Source organism: Silurus aristotelis (assembly GCF_946808225.1).
Source record: "Silurus aristotelis genome assembly, chromosome: 21".
NCBI classification, from domain to species: domain Eukaryota; kingdom Metazoa; phylum Chordata; class Actinopteri; order Siluriformes; family Siluridae; genus Silurus; species Silurus aristotelis.
The window spans coordinates 15,175,129-15,194,666 of NC_139594.1; the positions used below are offsets into that span (position 1 = coordinate 15,175,129).

General features: G+C 39.5%; 1 protein-coding gene across 2 annotated transcripts in view; it reads right to left on the reverse strand.

Annotated features, from left to right (window-relative positions):
• Positions 1-235: 235 nt before the first annotated feature.
• The window catches only part of tpd52 (tumor protein D52), a 30,007-nt gene continuing 10,704 nt past the window's right edge, over positions 236-19,538 (reverse strand). The window contains exons 2-8 of one of the 2 annotated variants that reach the window (XM_083523824.1): positions 16,328-19,530; positions 10,727-10,848; positions 7,540-7,688; positions 7,163-7,264; positions 2,905-2,946; positions 2,690-2,738; positions 236-2,619 (exon numbers count right to left, since the gene is read on the reverse strand). In XM_083523824.1, the coding sequence (XP_083379950.1) occupies positions 2,497-2,619; positions 2,690-2,738; positions 2,905-2,946; positions 7,163-7,264; positions 7,540-7,688; positions 10,727-10,848; positions 16,328-16,451 (711 nt within the window). In that variant the 5' untranslated portion in view covers positions 16,452-19,530 and the 3' untranslated portion in view covers positions 236-2,496. The remainder of the gene's footprint in view (positions 2,620-2,689; positions 2,739-2,904; positions 2,947-7,162; positions 7,265-7,539; positions 7,689-10,726; positions 10,849-16,327; positions 19,531-19,538) is intronic. The other variant, XM_083523825.1, reaches the window with a different exon arrangement.

Sequence of the window (19,538 nt, forward strand, 5' to 3'; positions counted from 1 at the left end):
TAGGTGTAACTTTATCTAACAGGTCATCTGTTCTACAAAGTCATTAGTAAGTTATATTCTGGGACGCATTGAAAAATATCATTGCTACTGCACATGAATTTTACACAGAAGAACTGACAATAATTTTTCTATGCATTTAAACACTACCTTGCAATACAGCAGCTTCTAAACAAAAGCCATTAGTGTTACAGACAAAAACAAAAAGCCTGCCAGCATTAAGCATTAAAGAATTAACTATATAATAACCTCTGCTTTATTACACATTATCTGATATTTTGTACTTTTTCAATACAAAAATACCTAAATAAATGTTAGGAATGTCTAACAAGCCAAGAAGATCAGTCCAACCTGTCCATGAGGTGCCTTTTATTCTGAGATTGATCTTTAATTCATTTCTAATCTTTCATTTTGATTCTGTGGGGCTACAATTTAGACATAAAAAGTCAACAATGAGAGCATTAAAAAGCAAAAAGTTCTGAACACAATAACCCATCTGAGCCACCTACACCATAAAGTTTATAGATCACGTTTACACGCAAGCGGATTAAGGGCTCGGACATGATGTTAAAAAGAGGATTTGCTGAGTCCTGGAGTAAATCTCAAGCCTTGTTTATTAGATTATATACAACCGAATGGAAATTTGCTCCACTTTAAAACAAGCCAGAAACCTAGGAGATCAAATGGAGAGCCTGGTTTTCTCTCGTATCAGCGAATGTTTGCTCGAAGGCCTCGGAATTGAAACGTGACAATTTGCCAAATGTATGAACGCATTCAAGTGAAATGAATCGGCTTCTACCACAACTCAGGTCAGTTCACGTCCTAATGCTGAGTGGACTGGAAGTTCTGTTACAGCAGCTCTGACAGGACAAATCGCATTTATATGAAGGCACTCGTTCATTACGTTATCGTTTCTATCGTAACAGCGTAGACGAGGAATTGTATAACAGTTGCTCCAAATAAACGGATTTAAAAGGTTATATTGTTAACATGGTTACATTTTCTGTAGTAACAGATTCTAAGATGTGAAATTTTCAAGACGGTGCGCTTCTCAGTACAAGCTGCATATTCAGTGTTATAAGGTTTAAACAGAGGAAAAAAGCTGGTATAAGAACAGCAATAACAGAAAATAAACCAGCATGTTGTACAAACACTAAAATAAATGTGTAAATGGATTAAAAAATGTTTGGTTCTTTCATGAATAAAAAAATCAGCTGTAGTATAAGAGAAATAAAACGCTTGAGGACATGCTGTAGTAGGAAAATGACAAAATTCAACACGCTCTTACTGACATAACGGAATGCCCTGTTTTATTCTTCTTTATTCGAAACAGAGAAGCTACAAGAGCTACATGCAAATAAGCACAACGCTTTGTTTCACTGTATAAATTGTTCTTGGTATTTAAATACATAATTAAGTATTTAAATATCTGGAACCATAAATGTTCCTCAATCAATTCGCGTGGACTCGTATAATGTTGGCGAATACTTTCGATGGACCTCCTCCTCACTAGATCATCTGAACAGAAAAGAAATTCCACACAATTCTAATTTCATCATTTTGGATATTTTAGAACAATTTGTTAATATAGAGAAACCTATTTTTATTTACATTCTATAGAGTTTTGGCAACTACAATCCAGCATTTTTTTTTTATCTAAATGACAGAAAAATTGTCAGATAAGGCTTTTGTTCAGAAAATTGTTCACACTATTTTTTGGCATTTGCATTGTTAAAAGACCAAGAGGCAAAACATTCAATAGAAAAAAAAAGATGTATTTTGGGGAGGGAAACGTTGTAATGAGGTGCTAAAAAGTATGAGATACTGTTTAGAACAGCCTCGAAGTGCGATTTTATGAGTTCTATTTCGAGGGAAATTAAAGGAGTACATTATCTGTATGAAAATTTATGTTTGACCTTCTAATGGCAGTTTTGTCTCTTAAAGCAGATCTGCATATAAAGGTCATCCGTGGGTTTGGGCTACCAGTGTAGATCTCAACCACTATGAACTAAACCCATGAAGGGCACACTGGTCTTATGTGTATCCTACATGTTTGGGGAGTTTTTTTAGAGGTTTGGGGGGTTTAGAGGGAAAAAATACCAAGTAGACTGATCAGGAGTTTATATAGAAACTGTGTGAAGCCCTAAGTCTTCATACATTTCATTCAACTGACCTGAGATCAGCTCCAGTGTTCTCCTACCACACATTCAAGATACCAGACTCGTGCGAACATACGCAAGATTATAACGGAATTTGGAGGAACGTGAACCCATGTAGTGCGAAAATTGAGAAAGTGAGTGGTTTTAGAAAGCTGGTAAATCTTCTCTTATCTAATATTCTTGTGTCCAACACATTCTTTCCTAACTAGTTTGAGGGAAAGAAAATGACCACAGAGCATCGGTTTTGTTTTTCAGCTATGTATGATGATAGGAAGGAAGAAGCGGAAGGGGTGGAAGGGTGGCAAATAGGAAGAGTGGAGTGAAATGTAGATGCTGTTCCTCAGTGTGCCTCTGGTGCCAAAACACTCGTTCCTTCTGGCTGCTTGACCACTGGCTCTTCAGTCTGCATCGATTCTGACTCGGTCCCAAGTTCAGTGGATGATTCACTGGGGCTCACCTTGGTCTAAAATAACATTGGTGGTTATTTCATGATTTCTGACTGTAGCCTTAATGAAACGCAATGCACATCTTACCTTTAAACTCTCCACTTTCTCCTCGAATGACTTGAAGGTAGGAGTGTTCCTGCAAGACATCAAGTACAGCTGGTATTTAATACAGATCGAGTGTTTAGCTGTTTCTGTCACTGCACTGCATCTTAAAATCCGAGTTCAAGCTACGAGAGAAATACAGATGATTCTAACCAGCCACCTTTCTGGGAATAGTCACTCCCAACATACTAAAGGCTTACCTCATCATAGGCATGCTAGTGGATTGCTGTATGGAGCGTATACTGTCAGTCAGCAGTGAGGAAGAGGAGAGAGAATGCAGTTAGACAAGACACATAGCAGCGATGATTTGAGAGAGAAATGACACGTGCAGAACATGCACTTACACATTTAGAATATGGGGGGGGGGGGGGGGGACGACACATCTCTGAATTTTTCCATACGAATCTTTGTTATTGACTTATTGACTTTTAAATTAATTACATTTGTGTATATACAAAATTTTCTCTAGGTGATAAAAGACATCTCACTGGTGCGATTATGAGGTGGTAACAAAAAGTAGTTCTGTAACACATCAACAAATGGCAGCACAAGGCTGCACACACAGTCACGGGGAGCACCGACCTTCATAATGTCAGTGTGCCACAAGACATCGTCCTGTGTACATTAGTGCTATTCTGAGCATGTGGGTTAGCACGTTTGCGATTTAAGTGCGAAAAACTGGAAGCTCCACAAAGACACTCTCCTCAGACGCGAGTTTCTCGCTGGAAATAACTACTCGGCAGATTTGGCTCCTGTGAAATTCAACCTCTCCCCAAAGATGAAGATCCAGCTCAAAGGTCGTCGTTTTGACACTATTGAGGAGATCCAGCACGAATGGCAGAAGGAGCTTGGCACGCTTCGAAAAGACATGGACAGGACATATTCCAGAAGGACCGCTGGGAGAACTGTATTTCTTTGCACAGGGACTATTTAGAAGGTGATAGTGTGCAAACATAGATAAGTAAAGTACTTTCTTGTAAACAGAGCTAGTTTTGAAAACTTTTGATACAACCTCTTAGTGACACTCGTTCTGAATCTCACATCCCGCTGTGCCCCACACAATATATTTTACTAGATGCACTTAATATCATGCAATGAAAACCTAAAACCTTTTCTTATGCAGGCATGTGAAAACCTTTATATATCCTTTCTGCTTACTGCACACACACACTCATCTTACACCTAAACATCTTAACATTAATACACTTTATGGTCAAAGGTTTGTGGACACCTGACCATGAGATTTGTATGGGCCTTTTAAACACAATTAGTCTTCATTTGCTGTTATAATAACCTCCACTCCTCTGGGAAGATGTTCTACTAGATTTTGGAGTGTGCTTGTGGAGATTTGCACTCATTCATCTACAAGAGTGTTAGTAAAGTTTGTTTTAAAACATTTGTCCATAAAGTGTGTCCCTTATGGGATGTGGGATGTAAAGGAAAACACAACAGCTCACACCCAAGCCCTGATTAATAACAGAGTGACTTTGCTGAAGGGGTAAACACCATGTGCTACATCAGAAACTTGACTAAATCATTGGAATTTATGTACTGATTGTAACAGTGTTAATGCACCTAATCCAATTTACACACCCCATTTTTTGTTATGTTAGACACCACTTTTTAGCCTGATTATTTAGGTTTCTAATTTTCAGACACCTGAACGTTATCATACGACATTATCTGTATTAACGGTGTCCAGAAGCACCGGAAAGGTTTATTGCTTCTGGTTAGAGTACATAGAGATAAAATAAACCAGAAGAACACACAAGGACATGTTCATTTAGAGGATCACGAACAAGCAACATGGCCAGCTGGAGATCTAAAAGAGAAAGATCAAACCCGACTCGCAGGGATTTACACCAGACTCAAATAGTTTATACTGAGCTTATATGTGCTTAAACACACACTCACAGAGTCAGACTAGCAGGGTTTGTGTTTGGAAAGTTACTGAATTCATAAGAAAGAGAGAATGTGCAATGGAAAAATCCAGGATATAAAAAACTCTTCCTAAAGGGCAATTCTACTGTCAGTTTCACATCTAAATGCAAACGGTTATAAATTATTACTGAAACACAATTCAAACCATCAACAATACAAGCGAAACAAACAGAGAACGGACATGCATGAACATCAACATGCTACTTTACAACACAAGCAGTACAATCAATTTCTATACAGAACCAGATACACAAAGTTGATCTACAATAAATCTGAATGTTGATAAATGCAGCATCTAGAACACCTCACACTGATGGGAGTATCTGACCTATAGAAATTGGAAAATGACTGTAATTTGTAAAATGTCAGATGGCATTAGCAAACAAACAGAAATGAAACTAGCAGCAAAGACCTTTGTGGGCTCTGAATTAGTCATTTGTCATTGGGTTTAATAAAACCCTGTGCTTACACTAAGCCAAAAAAAAATCGTCAGATGTTTTTCTACATCGGTGTGCGTCACACATCTGCAAAAAGTGCATGTGAAAAAGGGACAAAAACTAATGACTAGGTCATAGGTGAATTCATAGGGCCAATGAGGATTGTGTTGTCCTCGAAAAAACTCTACTCTCGGGGACTGGTATCCAGTCAGTCACACTGTTAATTACTTTTCGTGATTTACCATTATATATATATATATATATATATGTATATAAACACCAATCAGGCATCACATTATGACATTATAACATTATGACCAGTAAAGTGAATAACACTGATTATCTCTTCATTATGGCACCTGTTAGTGAGTGGGATTTATTAAGCAGCAAAGGAACATTTTGTCCTTAAAGTTGACGTGTTCGAAGCAGAAAAAATGGGCGCTTGTAAGGATTTGAGTGAGTTTGACAAATTGTGATGTCTAGACGGTGGGTCAGAGCATCTCCAAAACTGCAGTTCTTGTGGATGTTTCCAGTCTGCAGTGGTCAGAATCTATCAAAAATGGTCCAAGAAAGGAACATTGGTGAACCGGCGACAGGGTCATGTGTGGCCGAGGCTCATTAATGCACGTGAGGAGCAAAGGCAGGTCCGTGTGGTCCAATCCAACAGAGGAGCTCCTGTAGCTCAAATTGCTTTAAGTTAATGCTGTTGATGCTCGACAAGTCAGAACTGTTAACAACACAATATTTGGACGATGGTCATAATGTTATGCCTGATCTGTATATATGTATGTGTGTGTGTGTGTGTATATATATATATATATATGTCAGGTATTGATATAGGCTAAGGTGAGGAGACCTGTGGTGCAGTCAGTTTTTAAATTAATCAAAAAGGTGTTCAGTAGGATTGAGATCAGAACTTTATAGCAGGCCACTCAAGATGTTCCACTCCAGCCCATGTAAACCATATCTTAAATTTAATAGTTGAAGGAAAGGGGAAACGGTAATGCTACCACATCCAAAGACATCCTATGCTATTGTGTGGTTACAGTCTGGGGAAGAAAAAACAAGTTAAATAAAAATGTCAGGTGTCCGGATACCTACTCGACTGCTGCTACTGCTGTTTTTGCACTGCATTGTGTTTGTTTATATATAAAACTTTCTTTTCGGCTTCTCCCGTTAGGGGTCGCCACAGCGGATCCTCCGCACGTTTGATTTGGCACATGTTTTACGCTGGATGCCCTTCCTAACGCAACCCTCCCCAATTTATCCGGGCTTGGGACCGGCACTAAGAGTGGCTGGGGATGGTTCCCTGACCGGGAATCGAACCCGGGTCGCAGCGGTGGGAGCACTGCATCTTAACCACTAGACCACCAGGGGACCATGTGTTTGTTTATATATACTCTCGGTTATAGTCTATATAGTCCTCTTGGCACAATACTATATCATGTGTTATGTGTATTGTCTTGTGTTGTCTGTCTGTACTGTTTTTTTGTCTGCACTGTTTGTCTCGGTTATAGTCTATATAGTCCTCTTGGCACAATACTATATCATGTGTTATGTGTATTGTCTTGTGTTGTCTGTCTGTACTGTTTTTTGTCTGCACTGTTTGCACTAGGTTGCACTCGATGCACTTTATGCTTTTTTTAAGCTTTGTGTTATGTGTTGTAGCTCTATGTTGTTTAGTGTAGCACCAGGGTTCTGGAGGAACGTTGTCTCGTTTTTACTGTGTACCACTGTGTATAGTAGAAATGACAATAAAAGCCTCTAGACTTGACTTGATAGATACATACATACATACACACACATACATATATTGTAAATGATTTCAAATAAAGCTAATATTAAATGTGCAAAAAACATTTTGGTCAATGCCTTTCATACAGGAACATTAAAAAGCAGAACACCATTGACAACAGTAGGAGCTGTTCGCGTGTGAACAAAAACAAATTATTATGGAACAGTGAAAATAGAGGTTAGAGAGTTAGTAGCTGTAAGTAAGAAGTATCATCTATTTGTTACTAAACAGAAAACAGACTTTAGTCTAATCTACAGATAATAAGGTGTCTGTTTATTGTGTTACCTGACATCCTCTAGCTTTTTGGTGATGGCTGAACCCACATTAGAGAATGCTGCTGTGGCTTTCTGTCCCGCTTGGCTCAGTGTTTCTGAGGTCCTCCTATACCTGCATGCACAAGGCAAAATTCAGAGATTCAGAAACACTCCGGATAGACAACTAGCTGTTCTGAAATATGATATAACAAATGCTTAAAATCAGCCAAAAACCAAACTAATTAAGCAACCATTAGGATATAATGGCCTCTGTTCTACTCAAAATGGAGGCAGAATGATAAAGATGGTACAGGATGTAGAGTGTATGATGCAGTGACAGATGGAGCTGTTCCTCCAAATCAGCAGGAGGAGAAGCCCACAGGGCACAGGTGGCTATGGGGCACATACGCTGTAGATGTAGTGACTTCCTGCCAGCTTCGGCTCAGGTTCTGCTTGAGCTCGTTGAATGGAGTGATACCCAGCTTCTGCTTGATCTCTGACAAGTGCTTCTCTTTGGAGGCCAGAACTTGAGTAAGAGTCTGGATTTCCTCCTCTACCTGCAGAGTGCAACAATCAAGATCTTACCAAACTGTAAAATTTATACACACAGAGATATGAGTGATACAGACACGTCCCTGCTGACTGTCTGTCCCTACAAACATACATTTAGGCAATTAATAGAGGTTTCCTAGGTCCTTCTTTAGTGATGCTCAGTAAAGGTTTCCCCATAGTCCTCACAGGATTCTCTTTACAACACGAAACAAAGGAGTTTGGATCAAAAATCTGCCTAAAACTGAGTCAGTCTTCCTTTTGCAAACAAAAGCAACTTCAATAGTAACTCTGTAGTTGAATCAAATAATTGAAAAAATCCAAAATGCACTGCTTTGTTTCGGATTTATTCTTTGGATTTATTCAGTAAGGAAGATTGTTTATTTCAGACTTCTTTATAAAAACAAAATAGCTTTAAAGCAGATCTGGCAAGAAGTACAGAGAGTCATGTTTTAAATACTCTGGTAAAAGTTGAAGTACTGACTATTTTATTAAGTATAAAGTATTTACTTTTTAAAGTTTAAAGACGTTTGGGCTCTGACATGTACTTAAGTGAAAAGTAGCCGTTACTACTACCTGTTTTAGTGACAGGCTGTTAACTGGACCTCACGTCATATTAATATTAATATAATATATACTGTACAAAGTTTTATAGTAAACTCTCTAATCATACCTGACACACAATACTGTCATTTGCACTACCATGCACTCTCACACTTTATGTACATTACTGATCTGTATCCCTACCTAATACCCACACTGTCTATACTGTCTCACATTGTCTGTATTGTCTTGTATTGTCTGTTTTTGTCTTGTCTGTTTTGTCATGTATAGGTTTTATTTATGTCTGTACTTTTGGGAGTCACTAACAGCTGGAACCAAATTCCTTGTGTGTGTCAACACACTTGGCCAATAAACCTGATTCTGATTCTGATTAGGGCTTTAAATCGATAAAAATATTTAAATACGATTAATCGCATGATTGTCATTAGTTAACTCACGATTAATCACAACTTAATCGCACATTTCTTTTTTTAAATGTACCTTGAATTAATACTTTTGAAATTTTTAATACTCTAATCCAGCGGCCCACAACCTTTTTTGCGCCACGGACCAGTTTAATGTCAGACAATATTTTCACGGACCGGCCTTTAGGGTGTGGCGGATAAATGCAACAAAATAAAATGATACAACCAGCATAAAACTGGTATTTTCAAAATATAATAATAAACGTGAATCCACCGTGTTGTTTTTTGTTCATTTTGCTCGCTTGGGGGTTTGAATTGAGCGGTAATGTATTATGTGTTAGCGGTCGGAGCCCCTGTAAGAAGGTAGAGGATGGAGGTAAGACATGTGACCGAGGTATCATGACATGCATCAAGAGTGAGAATCTGGTAATTTTCCAAAATAAAACATCGTTTAGAATCAGATAATAAATAAAGCGTTGGGGGTTGGGGACCACTACTAATCAAATATTGATGCTTTATGCAAATGTATGTTTATTATCAGTAAAACCATATTCAACATGGAGCATGAAGACAAAATGTAACTTCCACACAGATTACATAATCAGAAAATATTTGTTTTCAGTTTGAGAGAGAGAGAGAAAGAGAGAGAGAGAGAGAGAGAGAGAGAGAGAGAGAGAGAGAGAGAGAGAGAGAGAGAGAGAGAGAGAGAGAGAGAGAGAGAGAGAAAGGGGGAGAGAGCGCCCCCTAACGGTTTTCTTTATTTTACAAAATCACATCGTTTTGTTGTTACTATGAGAGTGTACAAATAAAAGCAGACCCTTTACAGATTTGAATGATGTATTGCTCTTACCTGTACAATGAAAATTTACAGATTTATACGTTACGTTACAATCTCTGATGTATGTAAGTCAGAATCTCTGGTGTACGCTAATATATGACCAAATAATCACCAGAAGTTTGTAGCTACTGTATCTTATACAAATGAACACCAAACCACGTTCAAATGTACATCATTTTTATTAAAAGTGCAATTCTGAAACAGTGCAAAGTTAATCATTTATAAATTACATTTTTAAACTGTAAATCTTCAATCCTACAGCAATAGGAGGATTGTTTATGTGCAATTCACCAAGAAACTACAAAACAGAGCTAAAGTCCATTGACAAAAACGCCTTTCGGTCATGCCCGCATCAATACGTTTTTATTGGAAATCGCATATTTTTCTCTCCGTGTTGGTTTTCCGTCCACACTGAGATGTTTCAGTTTCAGTCAAAGAAAAGGTAGCTTTTTGAAAACGCTGTCCCAAATGTGAGAAAATCTGAAAACGTCGTTCAAAGGTCACAGTATGAACTTTGAAAAGGAAACACGATGACACATTTTTTAGAAGTTCAAAGAGCCGGAAAATGTAATTGAAGGCAGAGGGGAAAGAAGCGTTTCGCTCATGCGAAGTACAGGGACGTGAGCATTCAGACATTTTGAGTAGGGATGAGCAACTTTTAGGAAATGAACGAAAACGAAAGTGTGCGAAAAACACTGAAATATCGGTTTTCAAATATATCCAGATTAGTGTAGTGTAGCCTTTTTTTTTTTTTTTTTTTTTTTTTTTTTTTTTTTACAAATTCTTAGTTTTATATTTTAAAAAAATGTATAGGTCAATAGCACAGAAATGTTAAGATTTTTTTAATAGTGGCGTAGGAACCATGTGGCTCAGTAATATAAATGGTATTCATTTCATCCAGACCTGTATGAGGAAACTTTGATTCGCAAATCCTGTTCCTGATTTCAGTCATTTAGCGCCTGAAACAGTGATTTGGTTACCTTTAACACAATGCGAGCCTAAACTATTATAACTTAAGTACAGATCTGTCCCTAGGCTTTTAAATTACATGGTACACTCTCAAAAACTTACAAGTAGGTCAGTAAGAAAGACTGACATTGAGCTAAGATATCAGCGTGACCTTGAAAAGAAATCATATTGCATCCGCTAACGGCAATCCTCAACCCAGTGCTCCATGCAAGGCACAGAAGAACACAATTAAGATTAAGTAGCGTAGACGAGCATGTTATAGACCGCTGACCTTCACCAGTTCAGTGCGAAGCTCCTCTTGTTCCTCCTCAGTAAGGGTTGGAGCAGAGGCGGGCTGCACCATGCCCGCTGCATCTTCCCCCACTTCTGGGGTGGAGTCTAGTCCCTGAGCACCTGCACACACACACACACACACACACACACACACACACACACACACACACACACACACACACACACACACACACATATATTACATCTTAGTGATACAAATCTCAATCTGTGTAGAAGAAAAATACCTAGAATGGTCCAGAAGCATCATTCAACCCTTCATTCAACTTGCTTTCCTAGCTTAGTTCCCTGCCAGCAAACCAGTTCTCACACGTCAGAGGTAGAGACAAGCGGGATTTCAATACGCGAGTATCCTGGTTCAGTCCACACTAGCTCAACACAAAACATAGCTCAAAGCCAAAAAGAAAACAAAAAGCAAAACTCACAATGTTTTGTGATTGGCTCATGCCGCATTGCACTGCGTTGTGATTGGTTCAGTGAGCTTTCGTTGTTTAAACAGAGAAGAGTTCATTGATGTGCCTTGTTTCCTTTGTCTGACTGATGCCGGTGTCTTATAAGTCACGTCCTTATAATTCTGAGTGCTAATGAAAATTCTCCAGACAAGCCTTTGTCCTCTTTTTATCAGGTAAATCAGACCCTGTGTAAATCACCTTATGAATAAAGAAATCTTTCTGGGATTTAAGGGGGAGTGGTGGCTCCAGCGGTTAAGGCGCTGGGTTGCCGATCGGAAGGTCTGGGGTTCAAGCCCCGGTATCGCCAAGCTGCCAGTCTTTGGCCCTCTATGCTCCGGGGGTCCCTTACGAGGGAAATATCAAGGTCCGTGACGTGGGGCTGCCTTCCCGTGGGCTCACCACCTGCAGGAGGGACCGTAAGGGACGGTGCTGTGAGGATTGGGCAGCAGTCGAAGGCGGGGGCCTGCTTAGACTGCTGCCCCCGCGACCCGAATTACGGATAAGCGGGAGAAAATGAATGAATGAATGAATGAATTTCTGGGATTTAGGATTAATTAAATAAGATGCATTTTTAAATGCAGGAAAAAAGAAAAACACACCCTTCAGCATACAGCTTTAGACACAGAAAGTTGGCCTTCAGATGACTGACAGTTACTCAAGTACAGACAAACAAAGCAAACGCAAACACACTCTCTCAGACACAAGGCATGTTTCCCACACACACACACACACACAAAATTCAACTTAGACAAGTTACATATCTACTGCAGGGGTAGATATTTCCAGCAGCAGAGCTGGTGCATTCCCTACTTGGCATTTATTTAAGAAGGGACTCATAAAGCTTGCTGTGAATCGGAGGTGAAGCAAAAGATTTGCCTGGCAAAGCAAAACATTGTTCCATCGTTTTACATTTCTGGCATTTTTATATATCGACTTATCGTTCGATTAATAGACATGATCTCAATCATTTTTGGTGATGCAATATACTGCCTATTGTGTTCACAATAAAGTAAATGTCTCCAACATTTTCTTAGATTTCTCTTGGTGCCAGTGAGGGAAAGCAGAGCTCAGGCAGCTCCTTCACTGGTAGGTAAAGCAAAGACCTTATTTGATGCATTATTTAGTGTGTGTTTTTTTATGACCAATGGCAGTTTGGGAGAATAAATCCAAATGGGTTTCGTTTCAAGGACACAAATCACAGCTCCGTTGTGGGAACATGAATTAGAAAGGTGAGCCAAATGACATAAATGAGCCAGTGTGTCTTAAAAACAGTGGCAGTGAAAAGAGGCAATGCCACTAACCTAAAAACTCATCTAAAACAGAACCAGAGCAACATGTAATTATCTCATTTTTACAGATGAGCAGCTGAGGGTTAAGGCCGTGCTCAAGAACCCAACTGTGGCAGCTTGGTGTTGCCGGGATGTAAAATCCACTCGATTCCCTCGGTAGATAAGAAACTTGGGAAACCTTCCCCTTTTTAAAACCAACTAGGTGTTATGAAAAGCATTTCTCTCAAACGTCCATCTAAAATTTATTGCATAAAATCGATGCTGGTAGAGGTCAACTGAATTAATAGTTGATTGGAACTATTGTCAAAAATTCATACCGATAGTTTTTCCGGCTCCCAGTCCGTTATCATTACGATAGCGGCCACTAGAGGTGAATCATTTATTACATGTGCTTTTTGTTTTTACACGTGAGACTGTGCGCCGCACAGAGAGCGCTATCTTATATTTCATATTTAGCACGTTCTCATGATTTATTCCTTTTTTTTTTTTATATATTTTTTTGTAATAAAGTTCGGTACTATTTTACATGGAGTGTTATGTTCGTTTTTATCAATCCAGTATCCATTTTAAATCGGTTGATTAATCGGCTATCTGCAAGTATTATCCAACCTTACTATTGGTATCTGTAAAATTCTTAGGCCTAGAAACGCATTTTTACACAGCTGTTATTTTGGGACTGCAGGAGGGCGTATTCATGATCACTTCCGAATGCACCGCAGATTGCGTCTCAGCCACGTAACAAGACATCTTATTGCGGAAAATAGCTCATGTTTCAAAATGTGGTTGGAAGTTAATGTTGTAAGCTGATTACTGAAAGAAACAGACAATCCAAGGTTCCCACCTTAACCTCCCACCACATTCCACCAATCCTTCTGCATAAGCAAACTCAACCTCCCGTTTGTAAAATGTGAGAAAAGGCAGGGAGGGGAAGCATGAAGTATAAACAGCTATCAATGACGCTGCATGTGGAGAATAAATCTAAAAGATCATAGACAAGAAATGTTGGGTTTTTTTTTTTAAACTGTACTTAGTTTTTACCCTAGGTTTCACGCTTACTTTTTTCATTGTTATGTGAAACACACCTTTTAGCTCTACAATGGTCTATTTTTTGATTTCCACCTATTAGTTCACACAATACTGCTTTTACTTATTTTTTTTATTTCTTGCTGTAATTTCCATCTTCATCCATATTTATTTATTTAAAATCTGACATTGTTGTGATGTGTTGTGATGATGGCTAAATACTGTTTATTCAGTGTACACTCATTTTATACCTGCTCATTCATCCACTTATCCTAATTTAGACCCTACAACTTACAGTGGGCACAGATTTACCCTTAAATTTTAACTTGAGTTTGTGCCTCAGATTCTTGGTTTCTGTTGTTGTAGCTTTTTGTTTTTTGCTTTGATGAGGTTTGTCTGGAGTTATGTGTAGCCTTCCTGTCCGGTCAAACCAGTCTCGCCATTCTTTTTTTTTACTTTTAGTCAACAATGCGCTTTGTCATTGAAGTGCCGCTCGCTGAATGTTTTCTTGTTTTTCGTACCATTCTACGTAAACCCTAAAGTCTAAATAAACAGCAAATCTCTTAACTACACTCCATCCAGCCAATCTGGCACCAACAAGCATAAATGTTCAACACTATATACACTGAACGCCTATATTAGTTACACGATTACTTTAAGTTGCAGAAGAATAATTTTGGAAAGTGGGTGGTGCGGCAATTGCGATAAATTTCATGCTCTTGTTCCCTCCATGTGCAGCACCAGGAATTTCATAATGACACGCATTTAAATTTCCGAATAATTTTAACCGTGCAGATTTCACCCAGAGTATTAATATTGTAGTCACCCACAGCAAAACCATACAAATCGTGTATTGCCTTGATTCAGAAGAATCATATTTCACAGCCATTGTTTGCTGGAGGTCCGATAACAGGATTAACATTGCAGCGTGAATCACATCGAATCTTAAAACCAATTTAATGCACCGAATCTGATTATTCAAATCCACCTCCAACTCTCTGCATACTCATGTAAATTCTGTTGTAAGTCTGTTAGCAGGGGATGCTACACTCGACACTCGATTTCATTAATAAGCATCTCAATGAATTTCTAGTCACCGGAGTGATCAGGACAGTGAGTGTCACCATGCTAAACAGGTCTCTCACATGGCTCTAAAAAACAGCATTAAAAGACAGTGTTAAAGTGTTTAGCAGCACAGTGAAGTCACCAGCTGGCTGTCATGCGGTGCTGACAGGAACTGCCAGGACCAGAGCTCAGCCAACCTGCAACTCATTTTTTGGTTTTGTACACCCGACCGTTTGCTACCTTACATGTCACTCACACATATGAAACTTACCTAAATTAATTTGAGCTCACAATTTTCCAATTTTGTATTAATCAAACGGCATGATGGTGAATGATTACATCTCATTAGGCAAGAGGAAAAGCAGAGATGTACAGCCTTTCACACCTGGCAGCAATTCATGTGTCTCATAAAACTTAAGTTCAGATTTCAGAAGTCATGGCAATTTATTGTCCACCGCATTCTTTTTATTTTCAGGCAAAATTCTTCAGGGATTCAATCCATTGATGGAATGATGTTTTTTTTTTCTACAGGTTGCTTCAAATCCCTTGCATTGTCTGTTCAAGTCAAGAGGTTAACAAAACCTATAGACAAAATCAGCTGCTTTTAATTCTGCAGTTTTATAGACACATTACCCAGAATGCTGAATGTTAGCATGACAACCTGCACAAAGCCATCTCCCAGAACATATGATTTACATGGGTTAAAGTAGAAGATCTTGAGTGGCCTGCTATAAAACCTACTAAACACTTTGGGATGCCTCCTCGCCTCACCTACATCAGTACTTGACTTGATTAACACCCTTGAAGCTGAATGAGCACAAATCTCTACAAGTATATTCCAAAATCTAGTGGAACTTCTTCCCAGAAGAGTGGTTATTATAACAGCAAATGGAGACAAAATGTGGAATGGGATGTTTAAAAAGCACATACGAATCTTGTGGACCATTTGTGTCCAAGGCCGGATTGCAGTATGCATTTGACCCTGTTCACACTTGTACTTGGTGCAGTCCATGTTAATGTCATGTGTAAACAGGGCCTATGGGACAAAATAGACCCCTCTGATTGAAATGGCATTTCGGTTGTTCGGATCCGTAAAAATCGTTTTCTTGCCTGGGCAAAAAAATAAAAATAAAAAATCTGTTTGGTCTGGAACCAAGAAGCAGTAATATTAAATTAGTCTTGCAAACCAGACCTCCAGTATTCACGAGAGAGTCTGATCCTGTTTAAATTACATTACATAGGCAAGATCCACCTTTCACAGAAAGAGGCAATTTGACACGGCAAATGACCAATCGGAGACCTTTTCCTGTAGACTGCTTGTAAACACACAATTATCTTGTGAAATTAAATAAACCAATTTTTCTTTCGGTTTGCTGCTCCAGAAAGATCAGACGGTAAATCAGCACTTCATCCTTCTTGATTGTAAAACTAGGTCAGTAAAGATATTAGATGTTCTGTAAACCATGGTCATTTGAGAAGAATCTTTTTTAAAAAATGTTATATATATATATTTTTACTGTGACCATGTACCAAGGGTGCCAATAATTCTAGAAAATGCTTATCTGGGGAAATTTGGGTCTCGCTAATAAAATTAGTTTACAAGTAAAATGCTAATAGATGTTCGCCACAGTGCATCAGCACAACTCGAGAAAACACAGAAGAGCAGCATTTCCAGTGTCCACAATAACAACATGCTGAAAAACATGATAACACTGTCAATAAGCTGCATGTGTGTAGCTACACACGGGTTACCTCTGCATGGCAGTGCTGGGGAGCTGGGTGGAGTGAAGCTTTCTTTAGGGGACAAGTAAAGGTAGCTGGTGTTGAGCCCTTCCTCAAAACTGAAAGGGGATTTGTAATCCTCCATGGGATCCATCCTGGATATCTCAGGTGCCCCTGAGCTGCTTCTGCATCATATGACAAACAGGTCAGAAGTGCTAATCGGTTAGCTTTGTGCTGTGCATCGTCTGCGACAGCTAGCAAAACTACGAGCTGAACGAGCGTTTTGGCTGAACAAGCATCGTTATCTTCTATTGGGCTCTGCGTCATGCCCTTCCCCCTCCGTTTCTTGGCTTCCAAGATAAATGAGGATCCATTTGTCTGTTGGTCATGTGACACTGTAGGGATGTAATCTGCAGTGGCCCAGATTACGGTTCTCTAATCCATCTCAGACTGCCTCTGCACTAAACACCAAAGATGGGGTCGGCTGAAAGAAAGTTTAACACTGTTGGAGAATCAATGAACACTAAGGTGAATAAATATGCCTGTGTTTTTCTACTGCCCAGAAATTAATTCCCGAGAAACAACTGATTAGGCCAGAAATATTATCTTGTATTAATTGATTAAAAGTGTTGTGTTAGTGTGCTCACAAGTGACACAACAGAAAAGCTTTGACTCAGTCATTGGAAGATTGTGAGTTCGAACCCTGACAATGTCACAGCCATACAAGGTGGTATCAAACAATTTCAAGACAAGCGTGCTACAGATCCAGTCATTTTCGCCGTATGACTTCCCTCAGATGCCTTAAACCCTGGAAGTAGAACTAGTTATTGAAGGTCCAGCCCCCTGGGGACGAATTCTTGTTGCACAATGCCGCGATGAGCATGCACTTGGACCCGCCTCTCCTTTTTCGGTCATGGAAATGATAGGCTCTTCCACTGTGAAGACTGTTGCTTCGGCTCAGAGCCATACACCCAAGTTTCGTCACAGATGGTTCACGCCACTCTGACGGCGTTCTTGGCAGACTTCGACGCGGTGTTCCTTCTGCTACTGTGTCAGCAGCCTGGGATCGAACTTGGCACCAACATGGTGCATGTATAAATCACACATGAGGATTGCCTGGACTGTCTGGTATAACACACAGACAATGGCAGCAATGTGGATTGTTTTCTGACAATCATCATGCACAAGTTGCTGAATGGTTTCGAATGGTTGAGCTCGTTGAAGGTCTTCCCGGTCTCCCGTTTGCCTTCCGGTGACGTTCTTCCGCTCTTGAAGCGGCCGTGACACTCAAAACACCTCGAACGACTCACTGCAGCATCGCCGTAAGCTTGCAGAGTCATGTCATACGTCCATTCCAGATTTGCCCAGTTTCATGCAGAATTTCACATTTGCTCTTTGTTCTAACTTGCTGTCCATGATGAAATCGCAGACGTGGGTAATGCACGTGGTAAAAAAATATCACCAGTTGCACAACTGCCAACTGACAAGCAGAGAAACTTGTTGCTTCCCTGGTGAGTGCACTGGAATTCACTGAAATACAATTTACTGATATGTAAATCTGGCATCATTTATGGTCATTTATGCATAGTTAAAAAGAAATCTAGGGAAGTGGTAGCTCAGTGGTTAAGACAATGGACTGATCTGGGGGTTGTGAGTTTAAATCCCGGCACCACCAATCTGCTAACCCCCAAATGCTCAGTGTATAAATTATAGAATTGTAAACCTGCCAATTGCTGTAAATGGTGGGATGTGGTTTAAATGTTGGACTTCTGCTCAGAAGTTTCAGAGTTCAGCACAATAAACAGGACAATTAAGCTGCCACTGCCAGGCCCCTAAGCAATGCTCTTAATCTCTATCAACTCGGGGTATACATCAGGTAACTAAGTTTCTCTGGATAAAGGCGTCTGCCAAATGCTGTAAATGTAAATCTATCCATTGTAGAATAGAATCGAATCGAAGAGCCTTTATTTGTCACATATACATTACAGCACTGTAAAATTTGTGCTTCGCATATCCCAGCTTGCTCAAAATCTGGGGTCAGAGCGGCGGGTCAGCCATGATATGGCACCCCTGGAGCACAGAGGGTAAGGGCCTTGCTCAAGGGCCCATGAGTGGCAGCTTGGCATTGTAGCTGTTCAGTGGCATTTTGTTTATTTCTGAGGCATTACAGATATCATCGAATTGGTTTAATACAATCCTTAACTCAAAAAGAAGCAACTCCATAAATAAACTTGGACCTATTGTGGTCTGTCAGTAGATAATTCAGAAATAAACAGCTTTATTGCTCAAATATCAAAAACATATATAGTACTAATATACTAAGAAATGGATTATGTATGTTTCAAGCTTATTTTGGACTGGGGGATGAAAAACAGGCCAAAACAATCATAAAAAACATTTCCATCTCTTCCTATAACTTGTGTTTGCCGGATTCCAGATTTAGCTGTGACGCAGACTTGCTTACAGTATCACTGCATTAATTCTGCAATTTCCTAAAACATCACATTTTAGCTCATCGTATACACAAACACACACCTACACAGCCTGACACTGATGGCAGTAATAAGCTGGTGCTTCAGCAGAGCCACTGCTGTGTGTGGGTTTTTATACACCCAGATATTTGCCTTTCAAACAGGTCCGTGATGGCTCGCTGCCAGATCGTGTATTGCTCAGCCTTCGTGACAAAAGAGGAGTACACGTACACACATGCGGAGTCGGTGACACACCCAGAGATTTATCCGTCCCTGCTTCACCCTGATTGCATCTCAATGCACAAATCCTTTAGCAGGTATGAGAGTGAATTACAGGTCCACTGCTTTAGTACGAGCCCAGGCACGTGGCTTTTGATTACAGTAGAGGCGATGAGGAAATGGAACAGGAATACCCTCAACTTCATCATTCAGGGCCACTTCTGCTTTAAAGAAGAAGTGGGCATTACAAGAGGAACTGAGGCACAATCATGGTATTGTTCCAGTTTGGTCTTTGCTTTTAACACCACAACTTATTTCCCAAATGAATACACTACATTGGCAAAAGTTCTGGGACGCCTGACTTTTCTACTCGTATGTCGTTCTTGTTCAATGTATTACCACAAACATGGAGGTACACGATTGTATAGGATTTATTCGAATGTAGTAGCAAAAAATTACATGGGTTGGAGTGGAAGATCTTGAGTGACCTGATATAAAGCTCTGACTTCAACTATCTATCTATCTATCTATCTATCTATCTATCTATCTAT